Consider the following 18135-nt stretch of genomic DNA (forward strand, 5'->3'; position numbering starts at 1 on the left):
GATCTGGGGCAACTGCTTGATCTCCCTGCACTTGTTTTCTTAGCTTTGAAATGGAAGGATATCTAGGGTCCTTTCCAGCTTGAAAAAAATGTCATGAGCTTATGACCAAAACTGTTAAGAATTTAATTAGGCTCAGCTTTTTAATTATTTATCACTAATCCTTAGAATTATCATTTAATACTAATTTTCAACACTCTCTTAAAAATAAGTTTCTCTTGATGCCCTTTGCTTTTGCAACACAATCACTTCTTGAAATACAGCCCTCCTCCTGCTTGGAATTAAAGATTCCATGGTAGCCGAGAAAAGCAATTAAGCCAAAATTCAGTCACCTTGTCTGACAGTCTATGCAACATTGCGCTCTTGCTCAAAGAAGAAAGGCCCATTCCTTGGGCCCCACACTGGTTTTCATGTCATTCGGAATTCAATTTGCTTAGAGGGTTGTCATTACTGTTTATACTCACCTCCCAGTGGTGACCGTTGACTCTCTGTTGACTTCCCGCCTTTTCTTCCTTCTCTTTGGAAATGTAGGTGTCCTCGTGTTGACCTTCTTTGTGAATAAATGTCATGTGAACACAGTCACCAGAAAGGATCAGTTCATTATCGCCTACGGGGGATTGAGGGGGGCCATCTGTTTCTCCCTTGTTTTTCTCCTCCCGAACTTTCCCCGGAAGAAGCTCTTCATTGCAACAACCACTGTGGTGATCCTCTTCACAGTTTTTGTACAGGTAAATATGGCTTCAAGAGGAAAGGAGAGGGTGGCAATGGCCTTTCTGTCTGAACACTGTATGTGAAAACAGCCTATTATGACATGTACTAGCAAGTCTGGCATGGCAGTGATTTATTGGCAAATTTGTAACTAGAAATTTTTGCCCTTGGCACAAGAGGTGTGCACAGTGGAGTACTTCGCCTGAGCTGTGGCTTTTGGAAGCCCTAAGATTATAGGTTTCTATGTGCTGAAGGACTGGCCAATGCTATGGGGTGGTCCTATGGTGCTGAGGGAGCCAGGGAGGAGGGTCAGGAAGCTTGGGCCCTAGAAGCAAGTAGCAGCCCCAGAAGCCACAGGGGACTGGCCTGGCTGCAGAGAAGCATGGCCATGGCCAGGGGGCAAGTTCACACTGGAGTAGTGTTGTTAGTATCCTCTAAATTTGGCTTTCCTGGGACCAAAGGCCCCTCAGCCCATCTTAGGTATGTCTCTGTAGTCAAAAAGCAGGAGGCTGTGGGCCTTGCTAGCTGTCAAACCTTTGATTTCAGCCACTTCAAGCAAAAGGTCTATGCAGTGCTGAGGAAAGGGAGAAGGGCCACGTGTTCTGCTGTTGCTGTTCAGTCATTTTCAATAGTGTCCCACTCTCCCTGACTGCTTTTGGGGTTTTCTTGGCAAAAATCCTGGAGTAGTTTGCCATTTCCTTCTCCAGCTCATTTTTCAGATGAGAAAACTGAGGCAGAGAGGGTGAAGTGACTTGCCCAGGGTCACACAGCTAGTAAGTGTCTGAGGCTGGATTTGAACTCAGGAAGATGACTCTTGAAGGTATTGGGGGCCTGACTGGTCTGGTTTTCCAAACCATGTGCCTTAGGTCATTGTCAGCTCCAGCCACCTGAGTTTGTCCGGTAGTCATTGCTGTAAGAATTGGGGAGGAAGGGCAAAAATCTTCCTCATTTGCTAAGTCACACATTACAACTTTTTCCAAAATCAAGTGCCGTGAGATGAGGATTCGTTTGGGGGCGTCTAGATGACACAGGGGCTGTAGTGCTAGCCTTGGCATCAGGAAGACCTAAGTTCGAAGTCTGCCTCAGACACTTGCTAGCTCTGTGGCCCTGGGCAAGTCATTTCATCTCTGCCAGCCTCAGTTCCTTCATTTGTAAAGTGGAGATAATGACAGCAGCTACCTTCCAGGGTTGTTGTGAGGGTCAAATGAGTTGAGGTTTTCCAAGTCCTTTCCAGACCATAATGTGCTACATAAATGCTCCCTCGGATTTGGAGTCAGCAGACCTGGCTCCCCACCTGGCTCTGCCACTTACCAGCTGCACTCATCTTCTCTGAAAAGCCCCCATTTTTATTTTTGGTTAAGCTCCAACATTTATTTTCTTGCCATTTAAAAATCAGTTTTAATTAAGCCTTCAGAAAATCACATTTGATTTAACTAAACTTTACCCAGCTTTCACTTTAATAGATGCTTTCAACAGAAGAATGCTGGTTTGAAATATAACGTGATTTTCAAGAATTCATTTCCATTTCCTGTGAAGTAGTCTACATGTGCTCCACTTCTCTGCTTGCGACTTTCATCGCATCCATATGTTATCCATGGAGAAGCTACTCGGGGCCAGCCCTACGTGGCTGAAATCACAAGTTCAACCCCTCCCCAAATGTCATCAAGAAAAGCCTCTCTTTTGTTTGAAATTGGGTCCTGAAAACATCGAAAGGCATGCGAATCCCTGTCCTTCACCCTGTGCCGCGGAAATCTTTTGTCTCTTTTCCTTCTCTTTGGCCTTGAGGTTCAGCTGGAAGCAGCTGAAGGCGGGTGTGGGGGGGGGGGGGGAAAGAACCTGCCATGTCATTCCACCACCATCTAGTGGCTAAAATATTCCTAGGATTTATTGTTTTCCCTAAGATTGAAATGCCATGGCAAGGAAGCCCCAGAGCAGTTGTTTCCATAGGAAAGGTGGGTAGTGCCAAGTGTGCCATAGTGGAGCCAATGTTGAGCTTGGAATAAAGAGAGCCTGGGTTCAAATTGTCTGATGATCTGGGTTCACATTGGCACAGGCCCCCTAAGCCTGGACATTTTCTCCTTTCTGAACCTCAGGCCATCCTCTAGGACTTATTCACTAAGTCCTAGGCTGCTTGTGATCTGCCCTAGCTGGAGGGAGCTCACATGTCTGACAATATTATGGAAAATATCACAGACCTCATATTTTCTATAAGGTGATGTAATTATCCTCCTGTTTGCCTCCTTGTCATTCTGACAAATGTCCTAACATATAGTGGCAGTAGGGTTAGGGATACAGTCTGTGCCCATGGAACCCAGTGAAGGTAACTGATCATTTAGGAGTTGTGACTCAGTTTCCCCATTTAAAAATGGGAAAGTAGCATTGGTACATTAGCATGACCCTGGGTTTAGAGCCAGAGGACTTGGATTCAAATCCTGTCTCTGTGACTTTGAGCAAGTTACTTTATCTCAGTTTCCTAATCTGTAAAATAAGGGCTTTGAACAACATGAACTGGGTGATTTTAGGGCCCTGCCAGCTCAGCCTATGGCCTGTAATACTTGTACCTCTTACCTCAAAGGAATGCTGTGAGAATCACAACTGTTCACTCCAGGAATTATTCTCAGTTTCTCAATTTGTAAAAAAAGGAGGAGTACTGATGCCTGCAGTGCATGGCACTGGAATGGAACCCATGACCCTGGCCTCCTTAGTAAGCCTGGGCGCTCACCAACTGAGGCAGACTTGAGCCAAGGAGAGCAGAGTTGTCACCTCTGCTGCCAATGTTTTATGCCCTCTGCTGGACAAGCGCGATGTCATCAAGAAGGAAAATGAGGCTGGCTTAGGAGTTCCCTATTACTGAGTCTTTTGTATTCCGAAGTGACCTTTTGGATGTTTTCCTCATAGATGAATCTGTTCAGCGAAGATTCTGTTCTGCCCAAGCCATGCGTACTGTTCATATTTGCCTTCGGCAGCCATTGTTAACAATCACTTGTTCCAAGCATAAAAGAGCATTTGGTAATTTTCCCAAATGACAAAAAGACTTTAGAGGGGTCTCGTAATTGAAAGGATGTTCCTTTCCCCCTTCCCCTGCAAGTTACTCACATTCATTGGAATAGGACCGTGGCTATTTTGACCTGGGCCTTTTGACTAAGTCTTCAGTCTTTACAAACAGTGATTTAATCCCAAAGTGACTGAAAATCTTCCAGCTTGCTCTGGTGAGTGAATGCATCCAGGGCCTCTGGTTTCTAAGCCCAGGAGTCTCTGTGCCACAAGGCCAAGGAGCTAGGCAGCTCCTGCCTCTTGCTTTCTCACTCAAGTCCTGACGGGATCAGAAGCACTTACCTTCTGTTTTCTGCCTCAGTCTATGGGGTCTGTGAAGAGGACAGAGTAGGGTGGGTGCACTTATGATAGCAGGACTTCCCTGCCTCAAGTCTCTCCCCTTATACTTTACTCTCCTCCACATGATCCAGTGACAATGGCCTGCTTGTTGGTCCTTGCACAGGACTTTCCATCTCCAGATGCGCCCATGTGCTGGCTGTCCGCCATGGCTGGCACGCAGTTGTTCCTTGCTTCTACCTCCTGGCTTCCTTTGAGACTCAGCTCAAAGCCTACCTTCTGCAGGGCCTTTCCCAGGGCCCTCATTCCTCCCCCTTCCTCCCCCACCCCTTCCCTATGGAATTAGCTTGTTTGTACATAGTTGTTTGTGTATTATCTCCCCATCAGACTTTGAGCTCCTTGACAGCAAGACCTATCTTTTGCCTTTCTTTGTATCCACAGTGCTTAGCACAATACCCCAAACATAGCAGATGCTTAATAAATACCCGTTGATGATGACAAGGAGGAGGAAGAGCTTGGCAATGGTTTGTCATATTCCTCTCAGTGCCCAAACTATGGACCTTTGAGTTCCATACAATTCAATTCAACAAACATCTATGTCAACTCCTCTTTCTACTATTAAGTATCTGCTGTGTGCCAAGCACTGTGCTAGGCACCATATGTAGACTGTTCCTCATTACTGCAGTGCTCTCCCTTCTTACCCTAGATCTCTTCAAGGCTCTGCTCAGGACTGTGTCCTCCCAGAAACTTCCTGCTCTCTTCCTTCCTCAAAGGTCATGTCTCTGTTTACGTATTGCATTCAAGGCCGTGACACAGGCCTTGTTCTCCAAGAGCCAGCATTCCAATGGAAAGTGTTCTCAAAGCACTTTTTCCCACATTTGCATGGATACTAACCTTTTCTTCTCCTGAGGTCCCTGAGGATTTTTCCTTATTGTTATGAGGCAACCAGAGATGTGACAATGTCTTGCTAAGTAACCTTTCACCTATCATAGACTCATAGATGGTAAGCTCAAAGGAATCCAGAAGTCATCTAGTTTAACCCCTTAACTTTACAGATGAGGAAACTGAGTCCCAAAGAGAAGGATTTTGCCCAAGGTCATGTAGTTAGTAAATACAGAGCTAAGTTCAGATTAGTGTGACTCAGGAATCTAATGAAGTGACCCCATTATTTGAATTTGCACGCAAATTTTCAATGGGCTGAAACCAGTTACTATACTTTACATAGGTTGTGTTTGTCCTTTGTTCTTGAAGAGGACCATGACATCAAGATGATGACATGACTTGCAGTTGACTTTGATTTGAGTGAGGGAGGGCTGTGCAAGGTCACCAACCTCGCTTTCTTCTCCTGAGCCATCTGGGTCCAGTGGCCTGATATTCATCAGGATGGCTGGAGATGGCCCAGGAGGCAATGGGAGACCCTGGTCCTTTCAGGCTTAGGTCTTATCACAATCTTTGAGTGAGATACACCCATTCAATCAAACTTTATATAATTATAACTTTAAATAGTGAAAAGTTGAATATTAGAGTTGAGATTTGAACCCAGATTCTCTGATGCTGTAGGCATTGCCTTTTCTCTTTGAGTCACATGATTTCAATCAGTAGTGACGATCACTTGCTTGGTGTTAATAATGAGAGAAGAGTCATAGGGTCATTGATTTAGAGCTGGAAGAGATCTCCAGGGTCAACCAGTTCAGCCACCTTGTTTTACAGATAAGGAAACTGAGGTCAGTCAGTTGAAGTGACTTGGCCAAGGTCACGCAGGAATTCAGGGGCAGAACTAAGGTTGAAACCCAGGTCCTCTGACTGGAACTTGGGCTCTTTTCCCACCATAACTCACAGGCTCCCCAGCTCCCTGACTAGTCTTGCCTTGGACAGTTGCTGTCTCATTAGCATTGCATAGGGACAGTTAGGCTTGTGTCCTTAGGAAGCCAGTTAATAAGAAAATCAGTTTAGAGACCAAACAGATTCATAGCTAGCTTTTTTACCTTACCACAAGAATCTCAGGACAAGATACGTCGAATGCCCCCCATCTTGAAAACTGACCACTTCAGCACAATTTCTAAGTCTGCATTTGTAATAATGCTCTTCTTTGCTTTGAGAAAATTTGATTTCCACACTCAGAGTTGGTATTGGTCCAGACTAGCCCATGGAGACAAGCTGAAATGCCTGTGTGCTGCGATTTGGCTTGGACCCATGTGATCATTAAAGTAGAGAGTTCATTTTTTTTATAACAGTTCCCTTTAGAGTCCACCACAGTTGCAAGTTTGCATGTGAGAGGCAGCGTAGAGTGACTAGTGAGTAGAGAGAGTGTGGCCTTGTCTCAAGCTTTGGATCTGACAAGTACTCTTTGCTTTGACTTCTCAGGGTCATGGTGATACTCTAAGACCTTGGTTACAGAGGAGTTACTAATCTGCTTTGATAGGAGTAGTTCCCACTTTGAGAGTTCCCTTTAACCACAAAGCTGTGGGATTCCCTTCATAGCAGAGAAGAAACTAATGACAAAATGACCTGCCTCCTAAAGTCCCTGGTAGAATTTGAATTAGGGCAGAAGATGCTTGGGGAGCAGCTAGGTGGTGCAGTGAATAGAGTGACTGGCCTGGAGTCAGGAAGACTCATCTCCTTGAGTTTAAATCTGGCCTCAGTGCTAGCTGCATGACCTGGGCAAGTCACTTCACCCAGTGTGCCTCAGTTTCCTCATCTGTAAAATGAGCTGGAGAAAGAAATGGCAAACCACTCCGGGATCTTTGCCAAGAGAATTCCAAAAGGGGTCATGAAGAGTCGGACACAACTGACAATGACTGAACGACAGAAGACTATCGGTATTCTGAAGTCCTCTCTACTTCCTTTTGGCCTATAAACTACAGGTGATATTTACCAAGTTTTCATTAGTTTCTCTGACTTTCCATAATCTTATCATGCCATCATGTCTCCTCTGACTGGAGAGAAAGAAAACCTCAGCCCTTTCCTGTGGTATTCACTTGTGCCCTCTCTATCCCTCAAATACCATCTTCGTGGATTTTATGATTACATCCAGGGTTCTGTTCAGGGTATAGCTAAAACACACACATGTGCAAGCACATACACACACATGCACATGCACATATACTGCTCTGGAAAGAACAAAAAGGCGTGGGATTCAAAATGGCAATTCATGTGGAAGATGTTTGGCTTTTTGTATTTTCAGTAATTTGACAAGTGAGCATTTATTGTCTAATCATTTCAGTTCAGCACCAGAAGCATTTATTCAGCATCTGCCATGTGCCAGGCAGTGTTCTAGGTACTGGGGGTACAGGAAAAGTGACATATAGTGCCTGTCCTTAGAGACCTTTCAATTCTACTAGAGGGGAACTATACCTGCACGGCTAAGCAAAAGCCAAATATTCTAGGGGAGAAGTTGCTGTGTGTTCTTCATTCTCAAAGAGGATCATGACATCAGGAAGGTGATGCCATGACATGTGAGGGAGCTGGATTTAAGTGAGGGAGGGCTGGGCAAGGTCACCAGCATCATTTTTTCCACAGGAGCCTTCTGAGTGTAGTGGTGAGATATAGATCAGGATGACTGGTGTTAACAATGGAGAGGGATCAGCAAAGGCTTCATGGTGTTATGGCTGCGCCCTGATCCTAGGGATCCTATGAGTCAGAGGGGAGGGGAGTATAATCTTGGCAAGGGGTTCTGCCTATGCAAAGACATGATGATGGTGCAGAATGTTGGATGCAGGCCAAAGCCAGTGGGCCTGCTGGAGGCGAGGCCTGCTGGAAGGGAGGCCTGGCACACATGAAACAGTTCTTGCCCTGGACAAGCTCACATTTTACGGAAATGTTGTCATGTTGCAGGGAATGACCATCCGACCTCTTGTCGACTTGTTAGATGTGACCAGAGGAAGAGAAACTTCTCCAACTGTGAGTGAACAGATTCATATCCGAGTAAGTGATTTGTACAACTTAAGCTTTCTTTGTGCTTGGGTTTTTCTTCCTAGGAAAGGCACCCATGAATCTTGGGCCCCTGGAGGTGTGGCTGTGGTCAGGGGTCCCTTTGTGCTCTCAGACTTGGGGAGTCCCCCCCTTCCAAGCTGCATGCATTGCAGTTTATTTCAGCCAGTTGGGCAGCCTTGATTCTTTTGTGATTTGAGATTCAGTATCCTTTCCTATTTGGGCTGCAGTATCATCCACTTATCGGCTGACCTGTCTAGCCCCTGTGTAATTGGAAAACTTAATTTATTGTGTTTAAGCTTTGGCGGAGCTGCTATTCTGTGCTATTAATAGTGTCTACAGAGTGAAGGGTTAAAGCAATAAGATGACAAAATATGCTATCCGAGCGAGCTACTTCACAACAACAAAAGACCCCGGAATCATATCATGTGCTTTGTGTCTGCTCTTGAACCCAGGGAAGCGTCGGAGAATATTCAGGTCAGGCAATATATGGCACTTAGCTTTAGTTCCTCAAGGAAATTGGATTTGATATGCGGACTTCTATGCGGGATAACTTATCCATGATCAAATACAAAGAATGAGTTCAGGACCTCCTTGGGTTGTTGAAACAGAGCCTGTGGGTTTAGCGGGGAAAAATCCCAAGAAAAGTGTGAAGCTTGCCTTATGACTCCTACTCAAATACTCCAGAAGCCTCTGGGTTTCTCAGACATCTTTTCAGACTTGTAACAGTTTTTCCCAACACATGCGAGTGTTAAATTTCACTAATATAACTAGTGTAACTAGCAATGTGAGGACAGCTGATTACTTAATGATGGCTAGAAGTGATCACATGGAAGACATGCGCATCTTCCACAGAAGAAAGCACATTGCATTCTGTTATTTTGGTCATGAAGATGCCCAACTCAGAGCTTCTCAAGGGCAGTAGCTGTCTCACCTTTGACTTCGTATCTCCATCACTTAGCCCAGCACCTGGTGCATAGTGAGTGCTTAATGAATGCTGCTTGATAAACTGATTGATTAATTACAATCTGACTGATTGTCCTGTGGCCATGATCTTGTGACTAGGTATAGCCAAAGTCATCTTTATTTGTAGGCATAGTAGAATTGAATACCATCTATTTTTCTGTATTCTTGTCCATATGTGACCCTTGTCATTTCTGTCATTACATTGCCGTATGGAAGTTTTGAGAAGCCATAAGCCTTTTCCATCATCAGTCTTTTGGAATTGTCTTAGATCCTTGTATTGCTGAGCAGAGCTAAGTCAATCATAGTTGTCATCACACAGTGTGGCTGTTACTGTGTACAGTGTGTCCTCCTGGTTCTGCTCACTTCACCCTCTGCATCAGTTCATGTAAGTCTAAAATGGTAGTTTTAGAACAAAACTTTGTGGTAAAGAAGCATTTTCTGAGAGATGCCATTAGCTAGTCAGAGAGAATATCACTGTTACAGGTAGAGGTTTGCCTCAGGGAAAAAGCAGAAAGGACAATCCTGGCCTAAGCCTGGGATGGGATCCTTCTGGCTCACTTTCCCCATTGTGTTCCTTTGAAAAGGAATGTTTTCCCACCTGACTATTCCTGAGTCTAGCGCTATAAGGTGGATATGATACTGCATGTGGAAGGCTGTGATGCTTTATCTAATCAGGTCCTTGCTTTTCATCTTTACGGTATGTTTCTGTACTCAAAGCAAGTAGCAAGCAGTGGAATCTTGCTGTTTTCAATCTGAATGGGTAGTAATAGGCATGTGAAAGGAGAAAATCCCTGGAATGGAACATTCTTTCTGAATGTTATGGGAATAATTAGATAAAGGGATAAGTATCTGTCAGATTTTGTGACTATTGTGAAGTTGTGATACCAAAAGACTTAGAAGGTTTTATGGGGAGACATGGGAAATTTGATTTTATGCTGTTATTTAATGAGGAACTAGAACAAGTGTAGAAATGCATGCAAGCAGGCTACTTAAGGCTCACTTCAAAGATGTTCCTTAACCAATGTGATAGATTGGTGCACTGGTGCTAAAACATCTGAGATTACTATAAGACAGCATACAGAGCATTGCACTTGTCTGAGCAAGCGTGCTCTCCCTTAGGGAGAGACCCATTCATTAGGAATGTAGAATAATTGGCTAAAATAAAAAGAGAACTTTCCTGGCAAAAAAGATGCATTTTCTTATAACCATAAGGAAAGAATTTGCCCCTGTGTTCCAATAAACTTCTGAACTAGTGTTTAAGACCTTGTGTCAGTTGGTTTCTGCCTCTTGCGTCTGTGCCGATCTAAGGTTTTGCCTCCTGCCTCCTCCAAATGATCCTTGGGCTCTAGCTAAGTCCATCTTGTTGCTGCCTTGCAAATCCCAGTTATTCTCATTCAATCATCCTTTGTTTCAATCATTTCCTAGGGGCAGAATACCTTAGAACCAGAGGGGTGGAGCTCTAAGAGACCTGAGAGGTCATCTAAGAGTCTGGCCCCCTAATTTTAGATATGAGGAAACTAAGGCTCAGGGAGGTTAGTAAGTAACAGAGCCAGGATTTGAATCCAGATCTATTGCAAAACCATTGTTCTTTGGGATTACTACTTGTTTCAAGATCAAGCTTCAGATTCACTTCTTTCAAGGTGCCTGGCTAGCTCAGTTGGTAGAGCATGACATTATTAATCCCAGGTCATGGATTGTGTCTCATGTTGGGCACAGCTATCTTTTGGGAAGCTAGGTAGGGCATTGGTTAAAATGCTGGAGAGAGTCAGGAAGACCTGAGTTCAAATCCTGCCTCGGACACTTACTAGTGATGCTGGGCAAATCACTTGACCCCTCTGGTTTTTTTGTCTCTAATGTTGTACTAGATGATCCCAAGGTTCCTTTTTCTTCATGATTCTTTGATCCCATGATGATCCTAAAAAGTGTTCTTCAAGTTTGAAGTTCTTCTCCTTAACACTCATGCACCCCCATGCATTTCTGGACTGAAAGTTTTATCTTGTACATAAAAAGGCTAATAAAGGACATTAGGAGGGACATGCATGCTCAGAAAAGGCAGGAGGCTAGTCGAGGATGGAGGATTTTGTTTGAACCTGTGATGTCATAGGTATAGGCACCTCCCAGAGAGGACATCACCTCCTCTTGTTCAGATTTGCCCTATTTGGCAACTTACAGTGTTAGAGAGTTACTGGGGTGCTGAGAGGTCAGCCAGGTACCACGGCCAGGAGGTGTCAGAAAACATGGCATTTGAACTAGGAGCTCCCCACAGGCCAGTTCTGTATCTGCTGGACTGCCTCACCTTTATTGTGAGGCCACAGAGATGAAGGATGAAATAGTCTCTGCTCTCAACTAACTCACGTTCACTTAATGGGATTTAGCATGTACAGAAATGAGGATAATTAGCTTTGTGGACTTAGGGGGCCTGGGAATAGATCTAGAGCAGGGCTTCTTAAACTTTTTCCACTTGAGACCCCTCAGTGCTTCTTAAACTGTGAATCAGGACCCTATAAGTGGTCAGTTTAAGAAGTGCTAATCTAGACAAAGCACGTTGGGAAAATTTGAAGGAGGAGAAAGAATGCTTTGGGTTCTTGGGGCCAGGGAAGGCCACCAAGATGAGATGGCAGCTTAGCTGATTTTTAAAGAAGATTGAGATGCTGGAAGGTAGAGAGATAGCTGCAGAGACAGGAGATGGCATGCTGTGTTAGGTGCAGCTGGTAGTGCTCTTTGGCTAGACCATAGATTGTATGGGAGGTGGGGTAATGCATAGTCAAGTTCGAAAGTTTGGCAGGAGGCAAATTGGAAAGGGCTTTAAATGCCAGGGGAGTTTGGATTTGATCTTAGAAGCAATGGGAGCCCAGTGGAGGTAGACATGGGGCTATCGATTCTGAGCTGGAGGAGACCTTGGTGATGGCCTAGATCAGAGCTTCTCCCCCTTTGTTATGACATGGGCAGTGTCTGGTAAACCTGGGGACCCCTTTTCAGAATCATGCTTGTAAATGCATTAAATGAAATATAGAGGATGACAGAGGAATCCAATTATACTGAAATAAAGTTTTCCAGATATTAAAAAAACCAAGTTCATAGACCCCAGGTCAAGAACCCCTAATGATTCATTCAGGTCCCTCTTTTTAGAGATGAGGAAAATGAGAGGTGAAGCAACTGGCCTAAGGTTGATTTGGGTCTTAAGAAGATCTGTTTGATACTGCAAAGGATGGTCCTGGAGGGGAGAGGCTGATGTCAGGAAGGCTTATTAGTAGGCTATTACAATAACCATGGGGAGATGTGAAAGGGACTTGAACTAAGCTGAAGACTGGGAGTAGAGAGGAAGGGACACATAGGAGAGAGGTTGGGGGAATGACTTGGCAATGGATTTGATGTAGCAGAAGGGGAGGGAAAAATCAAGGAGGGCAGAAGAACTAAAAGAAAACATCGATAATATGATGCAGCCTGTGAGGCCGTGTGGCCCTATGGAAAGGGCATTGGATTTTGTGTTGGGAGACCTGGGTTTGAATCCAGCCTCTGCTGTGACTGCTGTGTGGCTCTGGGCCAGTCACTGAACTTCTCTGGGCCTTGGGGTCCTCCTCTAAAGTGAAGGATTAGGTGAAATGACCTTTAATGACCCTTTGAATTTGGAATCTATGATCACATGTTATTGTATCTTACCTACATTGGCTAGATACTCTGTGGTGAATTTGAGTTGGGACATGGAGGAGACTCACACAGGGTGAAGGGATATGGATGGGTTGTAATTTGTACTAGGGGAGGGAGTCCCCACACTGAGGAGGTCTAAGAGCTTAATATAAGCTGTTACAGTTTGTGGTACAGAATTGTGCACCTGCCTTTGTTCTCTAGTTGGAAACATAGATGAGCATCTCCAACTCAGTTCTAAGCACCTGAAAGGCAAGGGCTCCGACCTCTACTTCATAATCTTTAGGTAGAACACTGCGCACAGTAGGTTCTCAGTGTGCGTTGAGTGGATGAATGAATGATTTGGTTTTATGTTGCTGATCAGGATGCACATTTATATTTATAATGCTCATTCATAGGAAGGCAATTACTGTCATCTTTATTTGCAATTATGGGGGTAGTCACAATTGGTTCGGTGGACAGTGGTTCCTTTTAGGACTGTGGCTGGGCTGTCATTTCTGCTTTTCTTCTCATTTGCAGATGGTCAGTGACTCCTTAGAGACCTGTTTCCTTTGATAGCTAGAGTCCAATAGGGTAGGGCAGGGGTGGGGAACCTGCTGCCTTGAGGTCACATGTAGCCCTCTAGGTCCTCAAATGCGACCCTGTGACTGAGTCTGAGTTTTACAAAACAAATCCTTTTATTAAAGGGATTTGTTCTGGCAAGTTTGGACTCAGTCAAAGGGCCATACTTGAGGACCTAGAGGGCCACATATGATCTCAAGGCAGCAGGTTCCCCACCCCTGGGCTAGGCAAGAGAAAAGGCTATTGTGAGATGGCAATGTGTGTAAGTTCATTGCTCACTTTCAAGTATTCTACCAATGTCTTTTAAGACAATACTGATCGTGGTGGGGATGGTGACAATGATGATGATGATGGTGATGATATGAAGAATGGTGTTCTTTCATGCTTCTAAAGCAGAGTCTCTTTTCTTTGGCTGCCAGTTAAGTTCCTCCTCCGTGCTGTGTGTATAGACAGACTCTGTCTTCTTTTTTTTTCAGTTCTTGGATCACTTACTGGCTGGCATTGAAGACATATCTGGACACTGGGGACAGTATTACTGGAAAGACAAGTAAGAAGCTGCCAGAAATACGACTGTGTACATGTGTAGAAAGGGGAAAACGGTGAACCTTGTCACTATTTTTTGTTTGTTTCCATTGGGATGGACTGAGCTTCATCCCTCTCCTGTATCATGAAGGGGATAAGCAGTCTCCAACAAAGGTGGTGAGCTCTCTTGTTTTGTTTTTTGTCTCTGACCTTATCCCAGAAGGTATGACAGTCACCAGACTGGACCGCCGAATCTCAACAAGCTGCCATACAAACTCCCAGACAAGGCCTTTCTCCTGGCAACGTTGTAGGCAGCCTTAAGGAGAGGCTTTGTACCTCCTAAAGGGTCCTTTCTTTTGGCTCTTTCTTGTCCCACTTTCCACTGGATTCCAAGCCCTGCTTCAGTGTCTTCATTTATGGTGTACTCTGGGCTCCTTGGTGATCTGGTCTGTGGTGCACTGCTTCTGGGTCGAGGTGGCCTAGCCAACCAGGAGATGATGGTAGTGTGCCTCATAGGACAGGCTACTTTTGACCTATTTCTTTGTGACTTTACATGGTCAGCTGAGCCAGAAGGAAGAGGAGGGACTAATTAAGTCTTTGAGTCTTTTAGGACATACATCTTGTGTGAACTGTCAGAAAATACCATAGATCACAGTGTAGGTCCATAAACCTTAGTCCAGTGACAGAGTCAGGCCACTTCTTTTCTCCGTCATGCTCTCACACTGAAGCAATGGGGTAGAAAGGATTCTGTTCTTAGGGCTGGAGTTAGTGGACTACTGACAATTTCAAAGTCTAATGGCTTTCTGAAGTCTTGTTCGCACCCCACCCCCACTGCCTTTCATGGCCTGTTCTGAAATGCAAAGGCTAGTTAGACCACATTCAGTTCTTGGGTGTGAGAATTATCTTTTAGGTTTATTGGCCTAACAAGATACCTCAGCTCTTATATCTAAGGAAGAGGCATTTCACTTCCACAGTATCTATTAAACCCTTCCCTCCTTTTCTTGAGGCATTTAGATGGCTTAGTGGATAGAATAGTGGCCTTGAGTCAGGAAGATCTGAGTTCAAATCTTAGCTCAGGCATGTATTAGCTGGTGTGACACTGGGCAAGTCACCAAACCTCTATTTGCCTCAGCTTCCTCCCTGAGTCGTTATGAGGATCAATGAAATAATGTTTGTAAAGCACTTAGCATAGCACCTGGTACTTAGTAGGTGCTTAATTAATACTTCCTTCTTTCCTTTCCTATTCCCACCACAATACCAAGTCCCCTTTAAGATGCAACAACTTTATCCTTCAGTTTTCAAAATCAAAACTCAGATTTATTTCTAAAAACATTAAAACTTCAGCTTAATTTTTAGGCATGTATTTATGAAACTTGACTAGCCAAATTAGAACATTTAAAGACAATTTCACTCTTTGGGCCTAGCCTATAAGAGTCCTATCCTTTAAATCTTTTCTGTTTTGCTTCTTTTTCCACAAATATCACTGTCCTAGGAGGTAGGGAATATACACAGTTTCTAAAAGACATGATCTGCTCTCATGGAGTCCAGAGTCTAGCAGGATGCTAAGATACCAACAAGGTGCCTTTTTTGCCCAACACAAAATGATATATGTTAAGTGAGGTGCACACTGGGGCTCAGAGAAGGCTTCATTTTTGAATAGGTGTGGAGAGTGGAGGACAGTACCATGAGCTGAGACTAGAAAGGGAGGGTGGTGTCAGATTGTAGGGGCCTTGAATGCCATGCAGAGGGGGGTTGACCTTTCCTTCAGAGGTGATAGGGAATCACCAAAGAGGAATAACTACTAGATCTATGCATAAGAAAAAAATATTCTTACACCAGTCTGAGAGACATTTTGGAGGGAGGAGAGAATGGAGGCATGAAGTCCTCCTGGCAGGGCATTACAGTGGCCCTGGGGGTGGCAATAAGAGCTTGTACAAAACTCAGAGGTGGTAGTGAGGCAAGAAGCAGCCACAGAGCATTGGAGAGAGGGCCATTGAATTTGAAATGGGAAGATCTGGGTTTGAATCCCCACTATCCTCCTCCCCAGCTTTGTGATTCTGGGCAAGTCATTTTCCCTTTCTCCCGTGTTACTTCGTCTCAGAAATGAGAGAGTTGCCCTCTATGTTCTTTGAGGCCCATTTAGCTCTCAATCCCATGATCTTTTTCTGTGGTCACCTCCTACCCAGTCTTTTATTCATTTGTGTCGCTGGTGTATCCTCCCATTAAGATCAGTCTTCATTTCACAGATGAGGACCTGAGGCCAAGGGATGTTCAGTGACTTGGCTAAAGTCACCCAGGTAGTTGGTAAGTGGCAGAGGTGGTACTTGAATCCAGGCCTCCTGCCTCTCTCTGCTACACCATGTTAACTTAGAAGGTCTTTGAGGGCAAAGACTGTGCCTCCTTTTACTTTGTGTCCTCGGTGCCTTGCATATAGTAGGTCTTCACAAATGTTTTGGGATTGACTTGACTTGAACTAAACACCAACGGAACTCTTCTGAGGAGAGTGGCCAGTGAATTCTTGACATTTTTTTCCTTTGCTTTCTGAGCAGATTGGAATATTTCAATAGCCAGTATCTGCAGAAGATTTTGCTGCGGGATTATGACCAGCCCAAATCTAGCATTGTGCTTCTGTATGAAAAACTAGAGAGGAAACACGCCATTGAGCTAGTAGAAGCTGGCCAGCTGGTCCATGCCCCAGCCACTACACCTGAGTGGTAAGTATTTTTCGAGACCCATGATGTTCTCTTACAGGTATCACCCGAAGAACCCAGCCTTCTGGCCCTTGGGAAAATAGAAACAGCCACAGCCACTGAAAAAAAGGGTCGGAAATTTTCTCTTGGGAACTGTGTTTCTTTTCTCTCCCACCACAGGCCTTCACAGCTACCTTGCTGAGAGTAGAAGGCCAAGCCCATTTAAAAGGGGAGAGGCTGACTTGAAGGTCTTTAGCTATGTCAAGAAGCCACTGGAAGATACTTTTAAAAGTCCATCTCCCAGGAAGAACACTTTGAGTGCTCAAATTTACTTTTTAAAAATGGAAAATAATGAAGTTACCTTTTGCTTCTATCGAGTGAGGCATGAGTAGAGCTTTATAGGTTTTTTGTTTCTGTTTTTTTTGTAGGGGAAGGGGACAGAAAATAATGGATATATCAAGGGTTTCCTTGCTCTTTTTTTCTGGCTGACTGTTGAGAGTCATGAGAGAGAGCTTGAAAAAAGAAAATGGTGGGGGTGGGAGAGAGAAAAAAGAAAAAATAAAGAATTCTTCTACAGAGCAAGTCACATAAATGTGCATTAAAATGGGAGTGTGGCAATTCTCCAAGTGGCATGAGGTTTTCTCCCTCTCTTGGTAAAACTTTCAAGGAATTTTTGTTGGTATTTGGAGAAGTGTTTGGGGGCTCGAAGTTAGCCTTTTATGTCCTCCTCCAAAGTTCCATCATGGCCCACAGATGATTCACAGTTCTGAAAGATTATACCAGAGGAACATAACCTCTCATATGTCCTACTGAGCCAGAAGGGCTTTGAATACAGACTCTGGCTAAGTGCAGAGAAGCTCGTCATGAGGTGGGCCAGTCTGTATTGGTGTGGTGAGTGTGTCTACACTGAGACCATTTCAGATCGTGCCCACCAGGCACCAGTGATGGCTGGGCCCATCCTATTCAGTCAGCCAGTCAGCACCTAGTATAAGTCTAATGCTTCTCACAAATGTCATGAATACACAAATGCAACATACACATGAGGCTTGAGGAGGTCAGCCTGAAGTTGTGGCCATGGGTGGCTTGACTTAAGGCCTCAAATCCAAATGACACAGGTCCAAGATCAAAGCACCAGTAGCAGCCCCTCCCCCCCCCCCAAGTTTGAGAAGAGTTACTCATGGAACACTATTATTTAAAAAGTGCCTCTGATACTGGCTGACTGTGAGTGTGCAGGATGACACAAACAGGTGGTTAAGTCATCCTGACTGGCTTTGATCAGAGAGCCTGGAGAGAGGAATGGGTCCAGAAGTGAAGGAACCAGAGACCTTCTGAAGAGTGATTGGAGCCATGATTAAAGCATGAATGAGTTCCTTCAGGGGAAAGTTAGAGCAGATGATGCTGTTTACCTTGTAGAAGAAAAGAGAAGACTTAAGGGGAAATGATCAATTGTCTTCAAGTATATGAGAAGGATCTTTCAGTTCATCAGTGGGGGAAAACTCTTCTCTGATAACACAGTTCCCAACCCTCCATGACTTGGAAGATTAGCCCTGTGGAATTGTTAGAGGCCTGCAGAGCTGTGACTTATCCAAGGTCACATGGCCAGCAAGTATGAGAGATGGCCTGGGAACTTGCATTTTCCTGACTCTAGCTTCAGCCACCTGCCTAGAACTCCTCTGTACCTTGCAGCAAGTCTGGGAACACAATGCTCATCAGTTAACTTTCCTCCCCAAAGAGAACCCCACATAAGGAAGTAGACTTCAGCGAAAATAAGATCATGCAGTTAGCC

At 44.5% G+C, this 18135-nt stretch overlaps 1 protein-coding gene across 1 annotated transcript in view; it reads left to right on the forward strand.

Annotated features, from left to right (window-relative positions):
- Positions 1–18135, forward strand: part of LOC140516128 (sodium/hydrogen exchanger 2-like) — a 132103-nt gene that overhangs the window by 52899 nt on the left and 61069 nt on the right. Inside the window, exons 5-8 of the mRNA XM_072627103.1 lie at positions 529–725; positions 7870–7959; positions 13614–13684; positions 16209–16373. Coding sequence (XP_072483204.1) covers positions 529–725; positions 7870–7959; positions 13614–13684; positions 16209–16373 — 523 coding nt within the window. The remainder of the gene's footprint in view (positions 1–528; positions 726–7869; positions 7960–13613; positions 13685–16208; positions 16374–18135) is intronic.

The sequence above is a fragment of the Notamacropus eugenii genome, chromosome X, assembly GCF_028372415.1.
Source record: "Notamacropus eugenii isolate mMacEug1 chromosome X, mMacEug1.pri_v2, whole genome shotgun sequence".
Classification (NCBI taxonomy): Eukaryota; Metazoa; Chordata; class Mammalia; order Diprotodontia; family Macropodidae; genus Notamacropus; species Notamacropus eugenii.